The 22,509-nt window shown below is 58.5% G+C and overlaps 2 protein-coding genes and 1 long non-coding RNA gene across 7 annotated transcripts in view; 2 read left to right on the top strand and 1 right to left on the bottom strand.

Annotated features, from left to right (window-relative positions):
• The window catches only part of LOC144274390 (uncharacterized), a 29,999-nt gene extending 20,441 nt beyond the window's left edge, over positions 1-9,558 (bottom strand). Inside the window, exons 1-2 of one of the 3 annotated variants that reach the window (XR_013347869.1) lie at positions 9,422-9,558; positions 8,927-9,134 (exon numbers count right to left, since the gene is read on the bottom strand). This is a non-coding gene — a long non-coding RNA (uncharacterized LOC144274390). Of the gene's footprint in view, positions 1-8,926; positions 9,361-9,421 lie in introns of those variants that run through there. The other 2 variants (XR_013347870.1, XR_013347868.1) reach the window with 2 other exon arrangements.
• Positions 9,559-9,569: 11 nt separating this feature from the next.
• On the top strand, positions 9,570-15,269 carry DAXX (death domain associated protein). 2 transcript variants are annotated; one of them, XM_077833182.1, is made up of 8 exons: positions 9,570-9,699; positions 10,321-10,647; positions 11,590-12,394; positions 12,767-13,014; positions 13,231-13,396; positions 13,611-14,259; positions 14,736-14,916; positions 15,009-15,269. In XM_077833182.1, the coding sequence occupies exons 2-8, from the start codon at positions 10,453-10,455 to the stop codon at positions 15,066-15,068; spliced, it is 2,304 nt and encodes a 767-aa protein (XP_077689308.1). In that variant the 5' UTR covers positions 9,570-9,699; positions 10,321-10,452; the 3' UTR covers positions 15,069-15,269. The 2 variants fall into 2 exon arrangements, with proteins under 2 accessions (XP_077689308.1, XP_077689307.1); XM_077833181.1 differs by having other exon boundaries at positions 14,733-14,916.
• Positions 15,270-15,833: 564 nt separating this feature from the next.
• On the top strand, positions 15,834-22,207 carry ZBTB22 (zinc finger and BTB domain containing 22). Of its 2 annotated transcripts, none has more exons than XM_077833911.1 (2): positions 15,834-15,883; positions 18,440-22,207. In XM_077833911.1, the coding sequence occupies exon 2, from the start codon at positions 18,459-18,461 to the stop codon at positions 19,974-19,976; it is 1,518 nt and encodes a 505-aa protein (XP_077690037.1). In that variant the 5' UTR covers positions 15,834-15,883; positions 18,440-18,458; the 3' UTR covers positions 19,977-22,207. The 2 variants fall into 2 exon arrangements, with proteins under 2 accessions (XP_077690037.1, XP_077690036.1); XM_077833910.1 differs by lacking the exon at positions 15,834-15,883 and adding an exon at positions 17,786-18,061.
• Positions 22,208-22,509: the final 302 nt, after the last annotated feature.

Raw genomic sequence — 22,509 nt, 5'->3', positions numbered from 1 at the left:
GGAATAAGGGCTTTATTCCATATTACTGTAATCCAAGTGGATTGGGTTAACCCAGGATAAGAGCACTCACACAAGGAGTTAGTGAGGAATACTACTCTGCTTTAAATTCACACCCTACCTTAATCTGCATTAATTTCACTGTAGACAAGGCCTTAGTCTCCAGACCCTCCCCTTCCCCATAACTTCAGGACTGAGGCTTTTAACCATTTCAAGTTCTTTAGTATTTAAGTGTTGGGGATGAGCTGTCTACAACCATCATCTGCCTTCTTGCAGATGTAACTCTACCTGAGTCTGAGTCAGACCTGTGCACCATGTAGCAGACAGCATGACCATCATCAAATAGACAGAGGTAGATGTATCCACCAAAAAAGATTTTTCCACATTTTTAACAGCATATTTCTGGAACCATATCAAATGGCATGTCTAAAGTTTATTAGGCCACAAATCTACCTGGAAACACAGCTTAACTATCTTGTGAAATATAAAGGGCTAAGGATGGCTTTGCAGGCCTGATAGAATGCACATAACTCCATAGAGAACACAGGATTTGGATGAGCATAAACTGTTCCTCCTCAGTATCAGTCTCATGGGGTTTTCTCCTTTTTAGGACAACCTGCGAAGCAAACTGCTGGTCAGGTAACAAAGCCAGTTGACTTCCATTTCTGCTCAGATGATATCCTTTCAAGTTCCATGAACAGCTTTCATCAGCATGGGCCAGAGACAAATCTATGGTCCTTATTACCCAAGTAGCAAACTTCAGAGAGAGGGACCATCCGTTGAGCAAATGTCCCTTACCTAATCAAAAAGCCCTAGGATATAGGAGTCGTGCACATTTTTTTTCAAAGGAATGGTTGAAAATAACATTCCCAGGCATTAGGATCACAGACATAGGGAGGCATTCAAACAGTGAAAAAACAGATCACAAATTCTCCAGTTCTGAATCGTTTAGTCAAGTGCCCAAGCATGTTCTTCAGAACACATTGGGACAACTAAATGTGCAGGAAGAGCAGCCTGTTGTGTTTGCACTGAGATGTCTAAATGGAGTAGAAAGAAACCACACCAGTTTGCAAATGAGATAGTGGCAATTGTTAATTCAAAGCACCCTCCTCTCTATCCAGGTTTTAACTTTAAGCACCTAAATCCTTGCAAAATTGGAGCCAAAGTGATGTATTAGTCTAGTATGGTTCAGCAATGTGGGTTTTGCCCACATGCTCAGGCTCTAACTGATCGCCATATTTGGGGTAGGGAAGGAATTTTGCCAGAGACCTTGAGGGATTTTTGCCTTCCTTTGCAGCATAGGGCACGGGTCACTTGCAGGTTGCAACTAGTGTAAATGGTGAATTCTCTGTAATTTGAAGTCTTTAAACCATGATTTGAGCACTTCAGTAACTCAGCCAGCGGTTAGGAGTCTCTTACAGGAGTGGATGGGTGAGGTTCTGTGGCCTGCAATGTGCAGGAGGTCAGACTAGATGATCATGATGGTCCCTTCTGGCCTTAAAGTCTATGAATCTATGAATCTATGATTAAACAGCACACAGAAAGCCAACCTGGGAATGAATACAAGAAACTGGATTTCGTAGCAGCACTGAGAAAGTACCCCGCAACTCCGGTGAGAGGATGAGGAAGCAAGGGTGCTACCTGATTGTTCTAGATCTATTGGTGGCTGTCTCTTCCTGTTCCACTGTTTGCTAATGTGGGATTTGCTGATAGTAATTCACTGGGTGTGAATGAAAGAGGTCATGTGGGATGTGACAGACTAGTAGAAGTGCTGTGGACTTACTGAGCAACACAATGCTGGTTGTTGGCATCTCTGCAGAGTTTCCAAACTGGCCGATCCCAAGTTTTTAGTATGTCCAATCAGCTCACAAGTGGTGGAAGTGGAATCTGGAATCCCATCTACTATTCCAACAGGTTGAGTTCCCATGAGGCTTTGAAACAAGAGTAGTATGCCTTTCTTTGTACACCTACTCCTCAGATCTCCAAGGTAGGAACTAAGTATTCTTCCCTTACAGATGATTCCTTATCAGCAAGGCAGTTACAAGTCCTCATCCTAGTAACATACCAAGGATTCGATTTCCAAGCTGGAGTCTGCTTATTTAGCTACCTCTGAGTATCCATGCAGTAGGGTCTATCCCCAGCAGGGCTGAGTATGCACAGCTGTTCAAATTAGTGGGAGCTGTGGGTGCTCTTGACTCTGCATGGATTCTCTTCTTGCTGTCAAGGTAGTTTTGGGAGGACAGAACTTCAGGGAGTTCATTAATACAAGTTGAAGATATGTCTACAGTATCTTCTACATAGTTACCTGTTGAGATGGCAGTTGAGCGGTTAGGTGTAAACGGTGTTCTTGCTACCAGATGGGACTGGGTGAATACAGTAATGAAAGTAGTGATGTCTGCCCAACAACTGGGGAAATTGTTCCATGTAACAGAACACAGCCTCTGTGACTCCCCGGAATCGTATGTCATTAAAAAGGAGATACTGGCCATGGCTGCTGGGGTTGTGCCAGTAGTAACTGGAATCCCACTGGATTTCAATACTTTAGCTTTTAAGACTGCATTGTTAGATGGTTTGAATTCAAGAATGAAGGTAATTTTAGGACCCATAGATCCAGCTAGGGGATACCCAGAGTTAAAACATGAAATTTTTCGAGAAGCTGTAGTTTTTCAAGACATGCAGGGACAAGCGGGAAAAGGAAATAAGGACAGGAATATGGAGCCTGTACAGGCGGTAACTTTTGCCAACAACTGGGCCCCCAGATCTCCAAGGGGAGCTGGGAGGAAAGGGGCCCGCTGCACTATGACATGTTAGAGGAAGGGGACAGAGAGGTGCAATGGACAGCAGAGGAGCAAGAGGAAGAAATGGATCTGGACGTGGGTATCAGATGCAGACTAGAGGATGTCTGGCTCAAGCTGGGAAAGGTACATTGAACTTCCCTGCTCCCATACTCCAAGCCGGCTATGCTCCCTGCAGCCGGTTCGCTTCCAAACCACACCCAGGGACCAACTGTACATGCTCGTGCTCCACACATTGCATGTCCTCACCCTCTTATCCCGCCACGACTCCAAGGGGCGGGACTATTTACCACCTGTGGAGGGTGAGGAGCCCCGGTGGGCCAGCCTCTATTCCACCTTGGTCCCACGGCCCACCAGAGACATCGGTTGGCAACTCCTTCATGGAGCTGTAAGCACGGGTGTGTATCTGGTGTGGTTCACCCCCATTCCCGAGGCCTGCCCCTTCTGCAGAGTGAGGGAGAGCCTGGCACATGCCTACCTCGAATGCACCATGTGGCAGCCCCTATTCCGGCTCCTCCAGAACCTCTTGTTGAGGTTCTGGCTGCATTTTTCCCCCCACACCTGTTCATTTTCGCACACCCTATCTATGGCCCCACGAAGTCGTGAGACCTCCTCATCAACCTCCTCCTGGCTCTGGCCAAAGTTACCATCTATAACACCAGGAGGAGGATGTTGGACGAGGGGGTGCTCTGCAACTATGGGGCCTATTTCTGTTCCTCCCTAGTCTCACGTCTCCGGGCAGAGTTTTACTGGGCAGCGTCCGCTGGCTCCCTCAACAGCTTTGAGGAGCAGTGGGCGCTGTCCAGGGTTCTCTCCTCGGTGTCTCCATCTGGTACCCTTGTTTTTAACCTGTGACCATCACTCCCGACCCTATTTTCTCATTAGTTGTCCCACGCAATCAGTTGGAATCCAGGTCCAGAGGTCCCTCCTTGTGCTCACCCACCTCCCAGGGTATCCAATAAGGTCTCACTATATGCACCCCACCCGCGCTTCAAGCCATTTGGAGGAGCGCGGGTCCACTGCTCTGTCTCGATGTTTACCTTTCTGCCGCTCATCCTTCTCTGCCAGAGAACTGGCAGGGTTTGGAGGCCAGGATGGGTGAGTGGCGAGGGAGATGGACAGGACTGCTCCAGTGTCTCTCCCTGTGCGGGAGGGCACTGGTGCTGAACCAGCTAGTCCTGTCCCTGCTCTGGCACTGGCTCAACACCCTGAGCCCGGTCGCAGGGATCCTGGCCAGGCTCCACAGGACAGCTCTGGAGTTTTTCTGGCCAGGACTGCACTGGGTGTCTGCAGGGGTCCTGAGTATTCCCCTGGAGAAGGGAGGACAGGACCTGGTCTGCCTTCGTAGCCAGGTCCATGTCTTCCGCCTCCAGGCCCTGCAGAGACTCCTTTGTGGTGCAGGTACTCCAGCGTGAAGCATGTTGGAGCATGCCTTCCTCCGCCACCTGCTCCTCCTGCCTCTCTGCAGTCTGCTCTGGATGGGAACCACTTGTGCATCTTTGCATATGGGCAAAACAATGTAATATCAGGCTGTTAAGAAAGAGATCCTGTCCTAATAACACCCACTATCACCAGATAAAGAAACAGATCTTAAGATGGTTAAAGAAAACTTAGTTTGATGGCATCTGTCTGGCAAGAAATCTCCGATCAATAGTTTCTTTATTGTTTTGTCTTTATGGTCCCCACTTTTCTATTTCAGAGTAACAGCCGTGTTAGTCTGTCTTTGCAAAAAGAAAAGGAGTACTTGTGGCACCTTAGAGACTAACCAATTTATTTGAGCATGAGCTTTCGTGAGCTACAGCTCACTTCATCGGATGCAATGAAGTGAGCTGTAGCTCACAAAAGCTCATGCTCAAATAAATTGGTTAGTCTCTAAGGTGCCACAAGTACTTCTTCACTTTTCTATTGTTTGTCCGGTCTCTGCTTGGTTCTTTGTTTCTGTCAGTGACATAATTGATTTCGCTAGGTGTAAATTAAGGTGGTGGGGTATGAATGGTTAGAGAATTTTGTTACAATGTGTTAGGATTGGTTAGATAGATTTCAGTACAATGATTGGTTAAAGTCTAGCGAAGCAGGATTCAAGTTTCACTGTATAAACTGGGGTCCAAGAAGGAGACCTGCAGGAAGAAAGAACAGAATCATAGAATATCAGGGTTGGAAGGGACCTCAGGAGGTCATCTAGTCCAACCCCCTGCTCAAAGCAGGACCAATCCCCAATTTTTGCCCTGATCCCTAAATGGCCCCCTCAAGGATTGAACTCACAACCCTGGGTTTAGTAGGCCAATGCTCAAACCACTGAGCTATCCCTCCCTCCAGAAGAAGAAGACGACACAGCCTAAGATCAAAGCTGCTAAGAATCCTCTGCACGACTGTGACCTGCAGCAACCAGATGAGACTGACCTTGCGGGGCCAGCAGGGAAAGGCCGCCAGCCTGATCAGGACCGGTGAGCAGAGCACTGTATGTTTAGCATGTGTATTCTGCTTGGTAATGGTCAATAAACAGAGGACAAGGATATTACAGTGGGAGGCTCTTTCACTGGTAAAAGGTCCTGCAAACCCGCCAAGTGTTAGGCCTTTGCCCTAGGAACTGGGTAAAGGTGGTGGGAATTGGGTGTGTGACTTTTGCTGAGGCCCTCAGCTGCCTGCATATAGGTGATGGCCGATGCCCTTTGTAACCTGAGACCCAGGAGGAGGATGCGACCAAGTGACACTTTACCTGGGAAGCAAGACAAAGACCGGAGGAGGAGCAAGGGATGTGGGGGAGGCCAGACAGCGGGATCCAGGGCCATCTGCTGTGTGGGACTGGAAGAGGGGGAGCCCAGGGCATCCGGCCCCGGAATCCCCCAAGATGGACTTTGCTGAAAGTCACTGATTTCTGTGTTAACAATATCTGTTCTACTCGGTGTTCCTGTCGACTAATAAACCTTGTTTTACAACACTGGCTGAGAGTCATGGCTGACTGCGGAGTTGGGATGCAGGGCCCTATGGCCTCCCCAGAGGTCCTGTCCAGGTATGCCCCCCATGGGGAAGTGTACGGTGTGAACAGGGATGCTGAATGCTCCAAGGTCAGACTAGGAAGGCCGTAGCCAAGGTGGCTTTTTGCCCTGGCCAGCATGGCCTGAGGGGAGTCACGCCACCCCAGAGTCCTGGCTGGCTTCATACAGAACAGTTCCAGCGCAACGGACCTGTGGCTCCGTGACAACTGGTGGGAGAAGTGGGATAAACTGTACCCCACGGACAAAGCATCCTGCAGTGAGTGACGGAGGAGCAGGAGAACAAAGGGGGATTAGCAAGAGCCAAGCGTGCTGAAGGCTCAGAGAGGTGCAGTTCCAGGAGGCAGAGGAGCCTACGGCTTAACCCTGAGAGTGGACCCCTGAGAAGGGCTGTCGCACTGAAGGGGTTCCTCCCAGGGATCGTGGGGAGCTGAGAGAGCACAGGCCTGTGAGTCTGTGACCACGTGGGAAGAGCGTGGAGATGGCGTATCACCATCTCCTTAAGGAGGACATTGTAGAGCTGTGCAGAGAGAGGGCTGCACATTGGAAAGCTCACTAAGGCCCAGCTGATTGCTTAGTTGGAAGAGGAGGATCGCTCTAAGGAGCTAGTTCCTGACCCAGCTGGGGCCATGACAGAGGCTGGGAGCAGCCAGACAGCCTTAGAGACTGCACCAGCCCGACCCAACTGAAGCCATGGGAGGGGCTGAGAGCAGCCAGGTGATCCTTGGACCCACCTCCCAGGCCAGCAGGGGATGTTCATGGCCAAGTTCCCCATCTGTGGAGCTGAAACTGAAAGAACGGGAGGCCAGTGAGAGACAGCGAAAGCATGGGGAAGAGTAGAGACTCATGAACTGGCGATGGCAGAGTGAAAGGCAGAGGGACCCCTACCACGGTGAGTGGGGATGGTCCCAGGGTGGCCAAGCATGCAGGGAATTCCAATATAAAGTTGCTGCCCCAGTTTAAGGAAAGGGAGGATATAGATGCCTTCCTTACTGCCTTTGAGAAGGCCTGCAATGTGCACCCGATTGATCCGGAAAACAGGCTCTGACATCTCACCCCTTTACTGGGTCCCAAGGCCACAGAGATGTTCAGCCAGATAGATGGGGTGGAAGTAGGGGACTGTGGGCTGTTCAAGCAAACCCTGCTGCTTGTCTTCCTTCTTGTTTTTAATACTGGTATGGACTCAGCATGAGTGCTGGAAATAAAAGGTCTTTTACAGTTGTTGCCTGTGTGCACTCGGGGCCTTGGGTGGTGGTGGGGCACTGTCCAAGCCGCAAGGTGGGTGCACTGGGCTATCAGCTGGGCCTTGGCTGTATTGTTGTCCGCTAGAACCAGGTCTCTCTGGCCAGGAATGCATGTCTCCCTGTGTGAGAGCCTCTCTGCTGCTGTTCATCCAACAGCTCAATCTCCCCCTCCACTGCCAGCTTCTCCTGCGCTGGCAGACACGCCCCACACCCAACTCCACTCAGGAGCAGGGCCCCTGCACTGCTGGGAGGGGAGGTCACCGCTGTTTGTCTCCAGGGGCCCAAGTAGGGGTGCCAAATGTCTAATCACACACACCCAAACACCCCTGCCCCACCCCTTCCCTGAGGCCACACCCCTGCCCCACTCACTGCATCCCTCCTCCCTTGCTCTCTCCCACCTTCACTCACTTTCACTGGGCTGGGGCAGGTGGTTGGGGTGCACGAGGGGGAGCAAGCTCTGAGAGGGGCTGGGGCAGGGGCACAGGACGGAGTGTGGTCTCTGGGAGAGAGAGTTTCAGTGCAGGAGGGGGATCAGGATTGGGGCAGCAAGAAAGAGTTCGGGGTGCAGGTTCCAGGAGGAAGCTCATGGCTAGGAGTTGGGGTGCAGGCGGAGGCTCAGGTTTGGGGCAGCAGGTTGGGATGCAGGAAAGTTTGGGGTGTAGGGTCTAGGAGGAGGCTGGGGGTTGGGGTAAAGGCTCTGGGGTACAAAAGGGGGTACAGGCTCCAGGAGGGAGTTTGGGTGCAGGAGGGGACTCAGGGCTGGGGCACAGGGTTGGGGTGCAGGAGGTGGTTTGGGGTGGGGCAGGGGTGTGGGAGAAGGTGCAGGCTCTGGGAGGGAATTTGAGTGCAGGAGGGGGCTCAAGGCTGGGGCAGGGAGTTGGGGTGCAGGCTCTGGGAGGGAGTCTGGGTGCAGGAAGGGGTGCGGGGTCCAGGAGGGGGTGCGGGGTCCGGGCTATGGCAGAGTCACAGACTATGCGATGGAGCTCAGGGCTGAGGCAGGGGTGCAAGAGGAGTACAGGGTGCAGGTTCTGGAAGGGAATTTGGGTGTTGGACGTGCCTCAGGGCTAGGGCAGAGGGGTGGGGTGCAGGCTCTGGGAGGGGCCTCAGGGCTGGAATAGGGGTATGCGCTCTGGTAGAGCATTTGGGTGCAGGAGCGGGCTCAGGGCAGGGGTGTAGGAGTGGGTGCGGTCTCTGAGGGAGTTTGGGTGCTGGAGGGGCTCAGGGCTGGGGTGCAGGAGGTGGTTTGGGGTGGGGCAGGGGTGTGGGAGAAGGTGCAGGCTCTGGGAGGGAATTTGAGTGCAGGAGGGGGCTCAAGGCTGGGGCAGGGAGTTGGGGTGCAGGCTCTGGGAGGGAGTCTGGGTGCAGGAAGGGGTGCGGGGTCCAGGAGGGGCTCAGGGCTGGGGCAGACAGTTGGGTGCAGGAGGGGTTGCAGGGTCCAGGCTCTGGGAGGGGCTTCAGCACTGGGGAAGGGCTATGGAAGGAGGTGCAGGCTCTGGGAGGGAGTCGGGGGGCAGGAAGGGGTGTGGTCTGTGGGAGGGGCCTCTGGGAGGGAGTCTGGCGGCAGGAGGGGGCTCGGAGCGCAGGAGGGGGGCGGGGTCTCTGGGAGGGAGCCTGGGGGCGCAGGAGGGGGGCGGAGTCTCTGGGAGGGAGCCTGGGGGCGCAGGAGGGGGGCTGAAGCAGGCTCTCTGCCTGCCGTAGGTCCGGGCAGCCCCGAGAAGCACAGCTGCGCATGCGCCGATGGCCGCTCCCGTACACGGCCATTCGCGGCCGCCATTTCTGTGTACGGCGGACACGTGACTCGCAGCGACAGTGGCGGGCCGGAGGCCGCTGCCACAGGATGGGGCAACAGGCCCTCTTGGTGCTTGGAGCAAACCGCGCAGGCGCGATAGGTACCCACCGCAGGCTTCCGAGCGGGGGCGCCATCTTCTCGGGGAGAGTCTGAGCTGCACATGCGCAAACCCAGCTGTCAGATGCCATCTTGTCACTCGGCTTTATTCAAGCTGCGCGCGCGCACTGAGCAGGCTTGGGCGGTGCTCGGGAAGGTTTGAGCCGTGTCGCGCTCCGTGTTGTACGGCAGCTCCTCTGGGCCAGTCCAGCCCCTTTCCCTAAACGGAACAATGGTCTCTGCCCGACCGCCTGAGGGAACAGGACAGTGCCGCCGTGCAGAGCGCGCTCACGGGCATCCCCGCATAGGCTGGCTGGCAGCGTCCCCCACCCCAAATGGAATGGAACAGTCCGGCCCTCTCCCTCCAGGGGCAACAGAGCCGCCCTGACCCCTCTCCCATGGGATGGGACGGTCTCGTCTGGGTCCCAGGCCGCTGATTGGCGGAACGGGATTACGTGACGTAAGAAACACAAAGCACTTTCCGTACAGGAAAATGGCCGCGCCTACCTGTAACGTAGGGGCCGTACAAGAAGACGGCGGCAGTGACGGGAGCGCGTCTTGTCCCGTTCGCTCATTGGCTCTGCGTATGCGACGCCCTTGTCGCAGATTCAGACTCAGAGGCAGCCCCTTGCTCTGATTGGGCCGCAGCTCCGTAACCTGCCGCCGTACGCGATCATGGCGGCTCCCGCTGGTGACAAAGGGCCATTTCCGGTCCTGCGCAGTCCGGGGAGGAGGGGAAATCGGTTTTTCCGGTGCTGGGCTTCGGAGGAGGAACCAGGAGGCGGGTGAGCGCGCGAGGGCTGGGGGGCGGGGCAGGGCCTGGGGTGTCTGGGGGGGGCCCTTGGGGTAGGGGAGGATCTGTGGGGCGGGGACAGGGCCTGGGGGGTGGAGGATCTGTGGGGTGGGGGTGTGGAGGATGTGAGGGTAAGGAGGATCTGCGGGGTTGGGGAGGATCTGTGGGGCTCCGGGCGGAGGGGGGACAGGGCCTGAGGATATGAGGTGGGTAAGGGATGTGTATAGCTATAGGGTGGGGTAAGGTCTGGGTCTGGGGTGGAGTGATATGGGATTGGTAGCAGGGTGGGGAGGATATAGGGTGGCTCCCAGGGACCGCGTGAGGTTTGGATATAGGATGGCTACAGAATGGGGCCTGTGTACCAGGGTGGAGTGAGGGGCAAGTACAGGATGGGGATGGGGCAGATGCTGGATTCCAGGGTGCATGAGGGGCCATAGAGGGAAAGCACTAGGTATGTGGTAGGGGGATATAGGGCAGGCTCTGGTTACTGGCTGGGGCATATAGAGAAGTAGGATTGGCATTGGGGGTGGGTACTGGGCCTGGCATGGAGATAGGGCTATAGAGTGGATCCTGGGGGTGGGTCCAGCACTCACCATTCTATCTCCCCATGCAGGCACTGCCCCCTGGGACTGAGAGACCCCCTGCACTGTGGGGGTTACTCCCCGTGGCTCCCCCCCCGGGATGTGCCGTGCCCTCAGGCCCCCCCTACAGCTCTGATCCCTGACCCAGGCAGTGACCTACCCCCATGGCCGCCACAGTGGAGAGCAGCATCATTGTCTTGGACGATGAGGAGGAGGGGCTGCCACCACCTATGCCCAGGGAGCCCCCAGGGCCCGTCTCTGCCTCCCCACAGCCCAATGGGACCCCCACCAAGAAACCAGGTCCCCTGGCCCAGCATGGTGGCAGCTTCAAGGCTGAGAATGAACAGCTCTTTGGAGAGGTGAGTGCCCCTGGCAGAGTCCCCATCGCCCATGTATGGCCTTCCCTGGCCATGTACCCCTGTTCTCTCCCACCCCCACATATACCCCTCCCACACCCATGGAGTTCTGTGTCCCTTCCCGATATCCCCCACCCTGCATCCTGTTCCCTGAGCCAGCCAGTCCCTGCTCTGGGGCTGGATCTGAGCTGGCACCCCCTAGAGGGGAAAGGCCCAGTGTCCCATTCCCCACCCTGTAAGCCAGCTCTGGGACCAGATTGGAGCCAGTGCCCCCTAGAGGGGAAAGGCCCTGTGTGTCACTCCCTGCACCTCAGAGCCAGCCAGTCTCTGCTCTGGGGCTGGATCAGAGCTGGTACCCCCCACGTCTCATTTCTCAGCCAGCTGGCCTGTGAGGCTTGGGGCTTGCTCTGCCCTGGCTAAATCTGCTGGGCTGATCCTGCCCTGTGGGTCTGAGCTCAGCGCACTTCCCCCGTTGTGAAAGGGGCTTGGGAGGGAGGCCTGTGTGGCGCGGAGCATGAACAGCCCACGGCTTGTGGGCCCTGGGAGGGGTGGGAGTGAGCAGATCTCCAGGGCTGACCCAGCTGAGGGAAGGAGACTCTGGTTTTGGTTCTTTATCAAACCGTAGGGACTGAAGATGAAAATGCCCGGGGAGGCGTTCCTGTGAACAGGGGCCCTGTCCCCCCCAAGCCCTCTCCCCTGAGCCTGGTCCACTGACCAAAACACCCTGTGACTCCATCAGTGCCTTGCTGCTCTGGGCTCTGTGCCCCTCGGTCCCCTGACCCTGCTGGCCATGTGACCACCTCTGTGTCCTGTGAGCATGTGTGCCTCACTCCCCGCCCCCCAGCCCTAGCTCTGTGTCCACCTGGTCTGGACACCCATTCTCCCTTCCGCCGAGTCCTGAAGTGCTGGCACCCATCTGACCCTTCCCCCCATGTCTCTTTTCAGTTCCTGGAGTGCTGTAGCCGGCTGACGGAGGAGCACCCCGAGGTGATCCCATTCCTGGCCAGCCGGCACCAGAAGGCCAGCACCGAGTTCCTGGCCTCAGCCGAGTTTCGCAACGTGCTGGGGCGCTGCCTGACGCGTGTGCAGAGTAAGCGCAGCAAGGTCTATGTCTACATCAACGAGCTGTGCACTGTGCTCAAGGCCCACACGCAGCGCCGCAAACTGGCGCTCAGCTCAGCCCCAGCCCCCGCCACCCCCCACCAGCTAGAGCCAGCGGCGCCCCAGGGGGAGGGGGAGGGGACGTCGGGACAGCGTGGCACCGGCTCCAAGCGGCAAATCCGCTACCTGGAGAACCTGCTGCGTGTCTACATGGGGGAGATCCGGCGGCTGCAGGAGCGGGAGCTGGACCTGGCTGAGCTGGACAGCGAGGACTCCACCTACCTGCAGGAGAGCCGGCTCAAGCGCAAGATGATGCACATCTTTGAGCGGCTTTGCCAGCTCAAGCAGTGCAGCAGCCTGACGGGCCGGGTGATCGAGCAGCGCATCCCCTACCGGGGCACCCGCTACCCGGAGGTCAACCGGCGCATCGAGCGCTTTGTCAACCGGCCCGACGTCTTCCCCGACTACACGGACATCCTCAAGGTGATCCAGAAGGCCAGCGCCCGCCACAGCCTGGGCCTGGCCAAGCGCCAGATGCAGAGCATGGCACTGGATGCCTTTCGCGAGGTGGGCAACCGCCTGCAGGAGCGGCGCCACCTCGACCTGGTCTACAACTTCGGTAGCCACCTCACAGACCAGTACCGGCCTGGTGAGAGCACTGGGGGATGGGGGGCTGTAGCGACCAGTACCAGGCTGGTACGAGCGGGGGTGGGGGCGTAATGACCACTACTGGTCTGGTGAGAACGCGGTGGGGAGGGGGAAGAGACGTGTACTGACCAGTACCGGGCTGGTGACAGTGTGTGCGGGGGGACGTACCGACCAGTGCAGGCGGAACATACCAACTGTTGTCAGCCTGGTGAGAGCATTCGGGAGGGTGCGGGGGGCAGCATTGGTTGGGGAAGGCCAGATGAGGCGCTGCCCAGTCATCGTAGAGAGAAGGGCAGGTGGGGTTATTCCGGGTTGGGGGCAGGAGGGGGAGTGTTTCCACTCAGGGCCCCTCTGACACCCCCCCTATGTGCAGACACTGACCCCGCCCGGAGGGACTCTGCACTGGCCCGGCGGCTGCGGGAGAACCGCGAGGTGGCGCTGACGCGGCTGGACAGTGTTGTCTCGCGCTATGCCCAGCTGCAGGACGAGAGCGAGGAGGAGGAGCGTGTCCGCAAGAGAGCTGCCCAAGCCCGTGGCAGCACTGCCCCCCGGCAGGAGGGGCTGCTGCCCCCACCCTGTCCCATGGCGCCAGACCCAGGGGAGGGGCAGTCCCACACGCAGGTGAGGTGGGGTGCATACGGCAGTGTGCGCCCTGTTGGGGGACAGAGCTCTCAAGCTGTGCCATGCAGTTTGCCCAGCCCCCTGCATGGGGAAGGGAGTACTTCAGCTCCTCTGTGTGGGTGGGGTGGGGGGGAACGGGGACGATAATGAAGGGAGTTTGTAGACAGCCCTGTGGGGATGCGGCTGGCATAACACCCGATTCTCCACCCTCCCCAGGGCAGCCCCAGCGCAAGCACCGCAAGCCAAGGTGCACCTGCGGTCAGTGAGGAGGACGAGGACGACTCGGAGGAGGAAGAGCCCTCATCAGACACAGACATTGAGGAGGAGCTGCAGCAGAGCCAAGAAGTGGGGGAGGAGGAAGAAGAGGATGCAGCCATGCAAGGTACATACTGCACAGAGCCAGGACTCCTGGATTCTATCCCACCTCTGGGAGGGGAGTGGGGTCCAGTGGGTAGAGCAGGGGGGGCTGGGAGCCAGAACTCCTAGGTTCTGTCCCCTGCTCTGGGAGGGGAATTGGGTCTAGTGGGATGTAATGGTTGGAGCAGAGGGGCTAGGAGCCAGGACTCTTGGGTTCTATTCTGTGGTGACTCTCCCAGATGCGGAAGCAGCAGGTGAGGACACGGCAGGGGACCAGGAGGACCAGTGCATGGAGTTGGGCCTGGAGCCGGGCCTGGAGCCGCTGCCATGCTCGTCTGGCGGGGAGGATCTGGAGGACGAGGATGAAGAGGAGGATGAAGAGGAAGATGAAGAGGAGGAGCCCCTGCCCCTTGCAGAGGGCGAAGGGCCTCCGTCACCCAAGGAGGGGCCACCATTCAGCCCGGTGCAGGAGCTGTTTGTGCTGGAGATTGAGGCGCTACCCCTGGAACTCAGCGAGACACCACCCCCCTCCCCCCAAATCCCAGGGGGCTCCGAGGCCACCCCCAAGGCCACCCCCTCGTCCCCAGAGCCCTCTGAGGCCACCCCACTGGGCCCCGCCTCCCCCGAGACGGTCTCTTCCCGGACTGAGCAGGAGGTCTCCCCAAAGGAGCCTGCTAGTTTTGCGGTGAAGCAGGAGGGAGGCGGCATGGGGGACTCCGGGCTCCGGACTCAGCCCCCTGCCAAGAGAAGGCAGCTGTCTGCCCCCAGGAGCCCCCTTGCCCGGCCCTTGGAGAACGGGGGCAGCATCATCAGCTCCACCAGCTTCAACGGCAGCACTGGGCCCCCGGCCTGCAAGAGGGGACGCCAGGAGCTGCCCTGTGGCAACAGGTGGGGGCAAGGGGAGACACACCTGGCCAGGCAGTGTGTGAGGTGGGGGGAGCTCTGTGTGTCAGGTGAGGAGACAACAGGGGAGAAGGAAGTGGGCCTTGCACATCAAGGAGGGGATGCTGGGCTGGAGCTGACGCTGTGGTTCCCTCTCTTGTCCTGCTCCTGTCTGGGAACCACAGCAATGGGTGAGGGTCTTTGCATGGGGGGCCTTGGTGGGACAGTCACTGTCAGGGTGTGGTGGCCTGTCCAGCCATCCCCAGTGGGTGAAGGGGGCTGGGAGCAGAGCCTGTTCCAAGGGGCCCATGGGTTCAGGAACCATCTTCCCTCTTGGCCTGCCATGGGGAGGGTGGGCCCTGGTATGGGGGTGCATTGCGGGAGAAGGGGAACCCTGCCCCTGGTGTGATGGGCTGACTCCAGGTGCCACCCCATGCCGTCCCCTCCCCCATGACCCCCATCTCTCCCGCCCTTGCCAGCAGCTGCCTCGAGGTTCACAGCATCGGCTCAGAGGATGAGGACTTGGAGCTGCCGCTAGATGGCCTGCTGCCCCGCAGCCCTTTGCCTGACTCCACCCGTGCTGACTCGCCCTTCCATAGCTTGGTCAGCAGCTCCCAGGGCAGCCCGCAGCTGTGCCAGCGACTCCTGCCCAAGATCTGCAAGGTGAGGGGCTGGCCGAGGTGGGGGGTGAGTGGGGATGCCAGTTTGGATGAGAGGTGGCCTGACCATGTGTCCCTGCCCTGCTCTCTCCCCAGACCAGCGTGGCGACTCAGTGTGACCCGGAGGAGATCATCATTCTGTCTGACTCGGATTAGACCCTCTGTCTGCCCAGGGGGGCTGGAGACTCTGGGGAGCAGGGAGGGCAACAGGGTTTGTTTGTGGCTGATTCTGGGGTGGGGTTAAGGGGGTGGAGCAGAGCCCCCCCATCTCTTGGGCTGCCCCTCCCTCTTTGTACAAAAGAAACATTTAAAAAACAAAAAAAACCCGAAAAATAAAATCTTTTTTCTTACTCAGCAGCTGCTGGCTCTGAGCTGTGACTGAGCTGGGGGGGCGGTAAAGGGACATGGGCGGGGCAGGTGGCTCTGTGAGGGGAGGGGCTATGACTGAGCTGCGGGGCGGTAAGGGGTCTGGGGGGCAGGTGGCTCTGTGGGGAGAGGGGGGCTGGCCTGTCCCTGGGCGGGGCACAGCTGGCTTTGGCGGGGCGGGGACTAGACGGGGAGGCCCCGCCCCTTTCCGGCCCTGTCTGTCACGGAGGAGGGAGTTAAAGAGCAGCTGGAGCCGTCGGAGGTCGCTTTTTCCCAGGGAAGGAACTGAGCCTGCGCAACGCTGATCCCTTTAAGGCTCGGCATTTAAAGACGAAGTTCCGTTGTCGGGCGACGTTGGCTCAGCGATGGGAGAGCGGCGGCTGGGCCTGCCCCTTTAAGAGGAAGGAGTTAAGGGGCTCCACAATCCGGGCTGGACCGCGTTAAAGGGGAGGGCGGGCTGTCGGCGGACAGTGCCCCCGTGGCAGCCTGCGGGCGACAGCGCCTGCCCCTTTAAACCAAGCAGGGGCGGGCCGGGGACTGGGGGGAGGAGGGTGAGTAACAAGATGGTGGCGGCGGCCTGAGAGAGCCGGAGCGCGAGCGCGCGGGTCAGCGGGGGGGCGACGGGAGGGAGGGGCCCGAGGGGTCTGTGGGCTGAGGAGCGGGGGGGAGCTGGGGGGCGACATGAGGGGGGAGGGGCCCGAGGGGTCTGTGGGCTGAGGAGCGGGGGGGAGCTGGGGGGCGACATGAGGGGGGAGGGGCCCGAGGGGTCTGTGGGCTGAGGAGCGGGGGGGGGAGCTGGGGGGCGACATGAGGGGGGAGGGGCCCGAGGGGTCTGTGGGCAGAGCTGCGGGGGGGGGAAGCTGGGGGGTGACATGGGGGGAGGTCTGTGGGTAGAGGGAGCTGGGGGGTGACATGGGGGGCCCGAGGGGTCTGTGGGCAGAAGAGCGGGGGAAACTGGGGGGGTGACATGAGGGGGGAAGGTCTAAGGAATCTGTGGGCAGAGGGGCGGAGAGGAGCTGGGGGGGCGACATGAGGCAGGAGGGGCCTGAGGGGTCTAGGGGCGGGGGGGAGCTGGTGGGTGGCATGAGGAGAAAGGAGTCTGTGTGCAGAGGGGCTGGGGATTGGGGCACTGTGGGGGAGGCTAGTTGGCTTTGAGGTTGAAGGGGGCTAGGGGCAGGGTAGGAGCTGAAAGGAGGGTTGGGGGGTGACAGGGCATGGGGCGGCTGGGAAGCAAGGTGGGGGGTATAAGGTGGGGGGCTGTTGGGGAGGAGGAGGCGGCTCTGTGCGGGTTGAGATGGGCTAGGGGAGGTTTGCAGGAGGGAAGTATAAGGTCGGAGGGTCAGGGGTTGTGATCGGTTGGTGCCTGAGAGTTGGGGGCTGAAGTAGGGGGTTGGGGGAGGTTATGACCGGAGGGGTGGGGAGTGTTAAGGACAGTTATGCGTGGGGGCCAGGGAGCCAGGCAGGGGCTCAGGGGTTACTTTATGATAAGGACATAAGAGGGACCAGACTAGGTCCGACCAATTGTCCATCTAGCCCAGTGGCCGGTGCCAGATGCTTCAGAGGGAATGAACAGAAAGGGGCAGTTATTGAGTGATCTCCCCTGTCGCCCACTCCCAGCTTCTGGCAGACACTCCCTTATTCACTTTCTCCACCCCATTCACGATGTGGTCGACCTCTGTCGTACCCCCTCAGTTATCTCTTTTCCGAGCTGAACGGTGCCAGTCGTTTTACTCTCTCTCCACGTACGGAAGCTATTCCATCCCCCTGATCATTTTTGTAGCCCTTCTTTGTACTTTTTTGCAATTCCAATATATCTTTTTTGAGATGGTGCGACCAGATCTGCCTGCAGTATTCCAGGTGTGGGCGTACCATGGAGGCAGTACTATAGACAGGCAGTATGACCTTTTCTGTCTGATTATCTGTCCCTTTCCTAACGGTTCCCAACATTCTTTAGTTTTTTTGACGGCCGCTGCACATTGAGTGGATGTTTTCAGAGAACTATCCACGACTCCAAGATCTCTTTCTTGAGGGGTAACAGCTAATTTAGACCCCACCATTTTATATGTATAGCTGCGATGATGTTTTCCAACGTGCATTACTTTGCATTTATCAACACTGAATTTCATCTGCCATTTTGGTGCCCAGTCACCCAGTTTTGTGAGACCCTTTGGTAGCTTTGGACTTAACTATCTTGAGTAATTTTATATCCTCTGCAAATTTGCCCTCTCACTGTTCACCCTTTTTCCCGAGGTTTGGGGATGTATGGGGGTTGGGGCAGGGGCCGGTAGTGTTAGGCCGGGGGCGGGGGATATGGGGAGGTATGGGTGGGAAGGGGAGCTGGGCATGGGTTGATTATATAGCAGAAGCAGGAATGGGTGTTGGTGGGGTGGGAGGGCTGTAATGGGGGCTGAGGGGAGGGTGTGGAGGAGAAGCTGCGGTTTGGCAATAATGCAGGCAGGGAGAGTGCAGAGGGAAGGGAGGTGGATTGTGATGGGGAAGAGGGGGGCTGGAGGGGGCTCAGTGTGTGTGATGGGTGCCCCACACACCCCAGTCTCTCTGAGTGCCCTGGTTCTGCTCCCACAACCCGGAAACTATGTCTCTGCCTGGGGCTCCTCCTCCCCCACATTCCCAGACACACTTGTATATCACTGTTCTTTCCAAACATGCTATGGACAGCCCAGACAGACCTCGGCCAAGTGCTGCAGGGCTGCGGGTGGTGGTGCTGTGGAGGAGTTAGGAGTTGGAGAAGGTCTTGTCCGAGGGGCGGACCCCAATAGGGGTCGGTAAGGATTTTCATGAGTTGGTTGGTCCCAGAGGGAGAGTTCGTGGTGTTTTTTTGGGAATTGCTCTAACCTGGGGGATTGGGACTGGGGCACAATTGTTGCCTATGGTTCATTCCACAAAGGGTTAAATGTCTCAGTGACTCTCCTCAGATCCAGGGCCTGCCCTGCTCCCTGTCCTGGGTAGGGGTCTGAGTCACAGGATCTGTGGGGGTGCCCAACCGACAGAAGGCCCCCTCCCTACCCTGGGGATCTTTGGAACGCAGCATCTGAGGAAGAAGGAGGGGTCTCCTTAGCACCCCATAGAGAGGGTCTCTGGGACACCAGATTGTTGGGGGTGTCTCCCAGCACCCCACAGCTCTAATCCTCTGTCTCTCGCAGGCAGTCCGTCCCTGGCACCATGGACCCAGCATGCGGTGCCATTGTGCACGTGGACTTCCCTGAGATCACCAGCGCCCTGCTGGAGAACCTGAACCAGCAGCGGGTGGAGGGCAAGCTGTGCGACATCTCCATCCACGTGCAGGGCCGGGTGTTCCGGGCCCACCGGGCCGTGCTCGCCGCCTCCTCGCCCTACTTCCACGACCAGGTGCTGCTGAAGAACATGACGTCCATTGTGCTGCCCAACGTCATGGACCCGGGCGCCTTTGAGACAGTGCTGGGCTCCGCGTACACCGGCAAGCTGAGCATGGCCTCGGATGAGATTGTCAACTTCCTCACCGTGGGCAGTGTGCTGCAGATGTGGCACATCGTGGACAAGTGCACGGAGCTGCTCAAGGAGGGGCGGGGCACCACTGGCCCCTCGCCTTCCTCCTCCTTCCGTGCCCACTCCAGCCGCACCAGCGAGAACCAGTCCCCCAGCAGCAGTAACTACTTCAGCCCCCGGGAGACGGGCGAGGGGCCGGAGCATGGGCCTGCCAAGTACGCGCTGCGAGGGGTGGCTGGCGGCATAGAGCGGGATGGGTCGGAGGGGCCGGATGAGGAGGTGATCTTCCAGGCCGAGAAGGGTCCCACCCGCTGCCCCGAGCCCTTCTCCGGTGGCAGCAAGTTCATCCTGGAGACAGACGATGACGTGAGTGACAGCGGCGGGGATGGGGGGGGCGGGGGGCGGCGCCCAGCCTATGTGCAGCCCAGCATCATGCCGCAGAAGCAGTGGGTGTACATCAAGAAGGAGCGGTCCCAGGAGGACTTGGTGCTGACGTGCGAGGAGGATGAGGACCCGGTGGAGGTGGGGCCGGCCCCTGGTGAGCCCCCCCTCAGCATCAGTGACGTCCGTACGCTGACCGAGCCCTCCGGGGCCAAGCTGGAGGAGCAGGTCAACTTCTGCGAGTCCTCGGAGGACTTCCCCTCGCCCTACGAGGGGCTGGAGGAGGGGCCGGGTAGTGGCGGCAGCTTTGCCCAGCGTTCCCTCATGCCCATGGACATGCAGGGCAACCAGATCCTGGTCTTCCCCCCCCAGACCCCTGTGGAGCACGGGGCTGTGCAGCTGGCGGCCGGCTCGGGCGATGGCAACAAGATCTTCATGTGCCACTGCGGCAAGGCCTTCTCCCACAAGAGCATGCGCGACCGGCACGTCAACATGCACCTCAACCTGCGCCCCTTCGACTGCCCCGTCTGCAACAAGAAGTTCAAGATGAAGCACCACCTGACGGAGCACATGAAGACGCACACCGGCCTCAAGCCCTACGAGTGCGACGTCTGTGCCAAGAAGTTCATGTGGCGAGACAGCTTCATGCGCCACAAGGGGCACTGTGAGCGGCGCCACCGCCTCTCCGGGGCGGGTGGGGGACTCAAGAAGGAGCCTGTAGCCGCAGGCGCGGGAGGGGAGGGCGACTGGGCGGTGCTGCGGGAGCCCCAGGCTGCTGGCAGGTCTCCACGCAGCGAACTGGGCTTTGGTGGGGGGAGCGGGGCGAAGATGTGACGTGGCGGACGGCCTCCCCTGCCCTGCACATGGACACCCCCTCCTCCCCAACAGACCCTGGGGCACAGACATGACATCCCCCCCCCACCCCATCCGAGATGCACAGACTCGACAGTGACTGGATCCCCACCTGAAGCAGCCAGCTCTTCCCAGGATGCTGTGGGGCAGGGAGGGGGGGGCCGAGGAGTCAGGATGCCCTCTGGGGGTGGGGTGAGACAGGAAGCAGTGATGATTGTACAGACTGAAGTCTCTGTTGGGGTCCTGGGTAGTGAATTCCATGCCCGCACTCCAGTGCCAGGAGGGAGCTGGATTCCTGGGATGTGGTTTTGTGGGTCCATAGCTGTGTACCCTGGGGGGACCTGGACTCCTGGGTCCCTGAGGAACTCTTAACACTAACCCCCCGTCCTTGCTGGGTGGGGGGCACCTCCCTCGCCCATGATGGGCTAAGGAGACTGGGGGTAGGGTGTGTTTGTGGGGTGTGGCCCCTCTGTGCTGTGTGTAGCAGGCCGACCTGTGGGTCGGTGAGTCTGTCCTGTCCCTGTCTGTCTGGCCGTCTGTGATTCACTTTGGTTTTCTCATATGTGTAATGACTGATGCTGAACCTGCAGCCCACCCCCTCTATCCCTTCTGGAGGATGGGGCAACCCCAAATCTCCCCTCAGACTACCCTCATCCCTCCTCCCTGCGCCAGTCCTCCTGGACCCCAATTTATGGCCAAAGGGCTAGTGTGATCCTTGGAGGTACAAACAGGGCAGTCACATGCAGGTTCGATTTTTACCTTGTACCTGGCCCTGGGGCAGCCGCCGCTGGGCTCCTGTGTCCAGGTCTGGGGCCCGTGCTCCCAGACGGATGGGGATATGTTGGAGAGGGGCTGGAGGAGAGCTCAGAAAAAGCTGAAAGATACAAGGTACAGGCCTTGCAGCGATAGACTCAAGCTGCTCACGTGGAGATGGCAAAGGAGTGACTGGATACCCACCTTGGAACAGAGCTGTGATGCAAGGGTTCTTTGGCCCAGCAGCCAGAGAGCCAGAGTCTGGAGACCAGGGGCAGGTTTTGACCAGGGAGGGGCATGGGAACAGCTGCCTAAGGGGGCCACGTTCTGACCAGGATGGGGCAGCTGAGAGAGCTGCTCCAGGCCTAACAGGGTTAGTGCCAGGCAGGTTGCTGGGCTGTGTTCTGCTGGGGGCATATGAGATCCGGCCTTGGGATCTATTAATATCCCCTCCCTATAGTGGGGTGGGGTCCCCTGCCCCTCTGTGCTTCACCCCCCCCCCCGTCCCTCTCTGGGACAGCACCCCCCTTCCATCCCGACTGCCCTCAGGACAGCATCCTCTGTGCCCTTTTCTCCATCTCTCCCCTCCCTGGACAACGCCCCTCCAGGGATGACTCCCCCAGTTTGGTGCTCCCCCTTCCTCCCTGGTACAACACCCTCCCCCCTCTCCCTACGTACAGAGCTAACCTGAATGTAGGTACGATGCCACCTTCCCTTCCAAGGGCTGGGGATGAATGCCCCCCGGTTCCATTGAGGAGCATTCCAGTGAGAAGGGCAGGCCTCATGGTAGGAGCACCTGGTGTTTGTTGTGTGATGTAGTAATCCGCCCATTACAAACTGAACAGGGGCTCTGTCTCTAACCCCTCCTCCCCAGAGGAAAAAAAATGAGGGGGGGGGGATAGCTCAGTGGTTTGAGCATTGGCCTGCTAAACCCAGGGCTGTGAGTTCAATCCTCGAGGGGGCCATTTAGGGATATGGGGCAAATGGGGATTGGTCCTGCTTTGAGCAGGGGGTTGGACTAGATGACCTCCTGAGGTCCCTTCCAACCCTGATATTCTATGATTCTATGAGGATCCCTCCAATGCTGGGCTAGTGGGGAAGTCACTGGATTGGGCCTTAGGACTCCTGGGTTCTGTCTCCAGCTCTGGGAGGGGAGTGGGAGCTAGTGGGTTAGAGCAGGGGGAGGGGCTGGGAGCCAGGACTCCTGGGTTCTCTCCTGTTGTTGTTTTGGGAGTAAGTCCTTCCCCCATTCCACCTCTGTGCCTGTTTTCCCCACTGCAGGGTGGGGGGTGGGGAGAATCATCTGGCTCAGTGAGGAGCTGGGTTTGGCACTTCTGCCTCTGCTCAGAGTGGGGCTCCCCACTCCCTCTTGCCCCTCGGTTCCTGTCTGGTTCAATTCTTTTGTAACTTGATTCTTTGTTGGTTTTTTAATGTCTATAAATATTTATTGGTCTGTTTGATGCCCGGCTCCTGCTTCTCATTGTGTGCCAGTGCCCTCCAGGAAAGCACCCCCCAAAATGGCATGAGGACCCCCCAACACCAGGCTTGTGAGATGGAGCACAACCAGGATCCCTCACAGCACACCTCCCTCTGGTGCCGGCTGGGGAGACCGCGTATTCAGGATCCACAGCACAGTCCCCCTCCCTGTCCCCCGCCCCCACAGCACAGCGGCCCCTAGCACCAGGCTGGATTTTGAGGTTCCACTCTGTTCCAGTTGCTGGTTATATATCACACACCCTGCCCTGTTACACAACCCCGACTG

The sequence above is a fragment of the Eretmochelys imbricata genome, chromosome 14, assembly GCF_965152235.1.
Source record: "Eretmochelys imbricata isolate rEreImb1 chromosome 14, rEreImb1.hap1, whole genome shotgun sequence".
Taxonomy (NCBI): Eukaryota; Metazoa; Chordata; order Testudines; family Cheloniidae; genus Eretmochelys; species Eretmochelys imbricata.
The sequence above is the reverse complement of the archived record's forward strand: the minus strand, read 5'-3'. Positions and strand labels throughout refer to the sequence as shown.

Coding starts and splice junctions, on each gene's coding strand:
- DAXX (XM_077833181.1), top strand. CDS start 10,453: ATGGCCGCCACAGTGGAGAGCAGCATCATTGTCTTGGACGATGAGGAG. Junction 13,015..13,230: donor AGGGGCAGTCCCACACGCAG/GTGAGGTGGGGT, acceptor CACCCTCCCCAG/GGCAGCCCCAGCGCAAGCAC. Junction 14,260..14,732: donor GAGCTGCCCTGTGGCAACAG/GTGGGGGCAAGG, acceptor CGCCCTTGCCAG/CAGCTGCCTCGAGGTTCACA.
- ZBTB22 (XM_077833910.1), top strand. CDS start 17,808: ATGGGTGCCCCACACACCCCAGTCTCTCTGAGTGCCCTGGTTCTGCTC. Junction 18,062..18,439: donor GCGGACCCCAATAGGGGTCG/GTAAGGATTTTC, acceptor TGTCTCTCGCAG/GCAGTCCGTCCCTGGCACCA.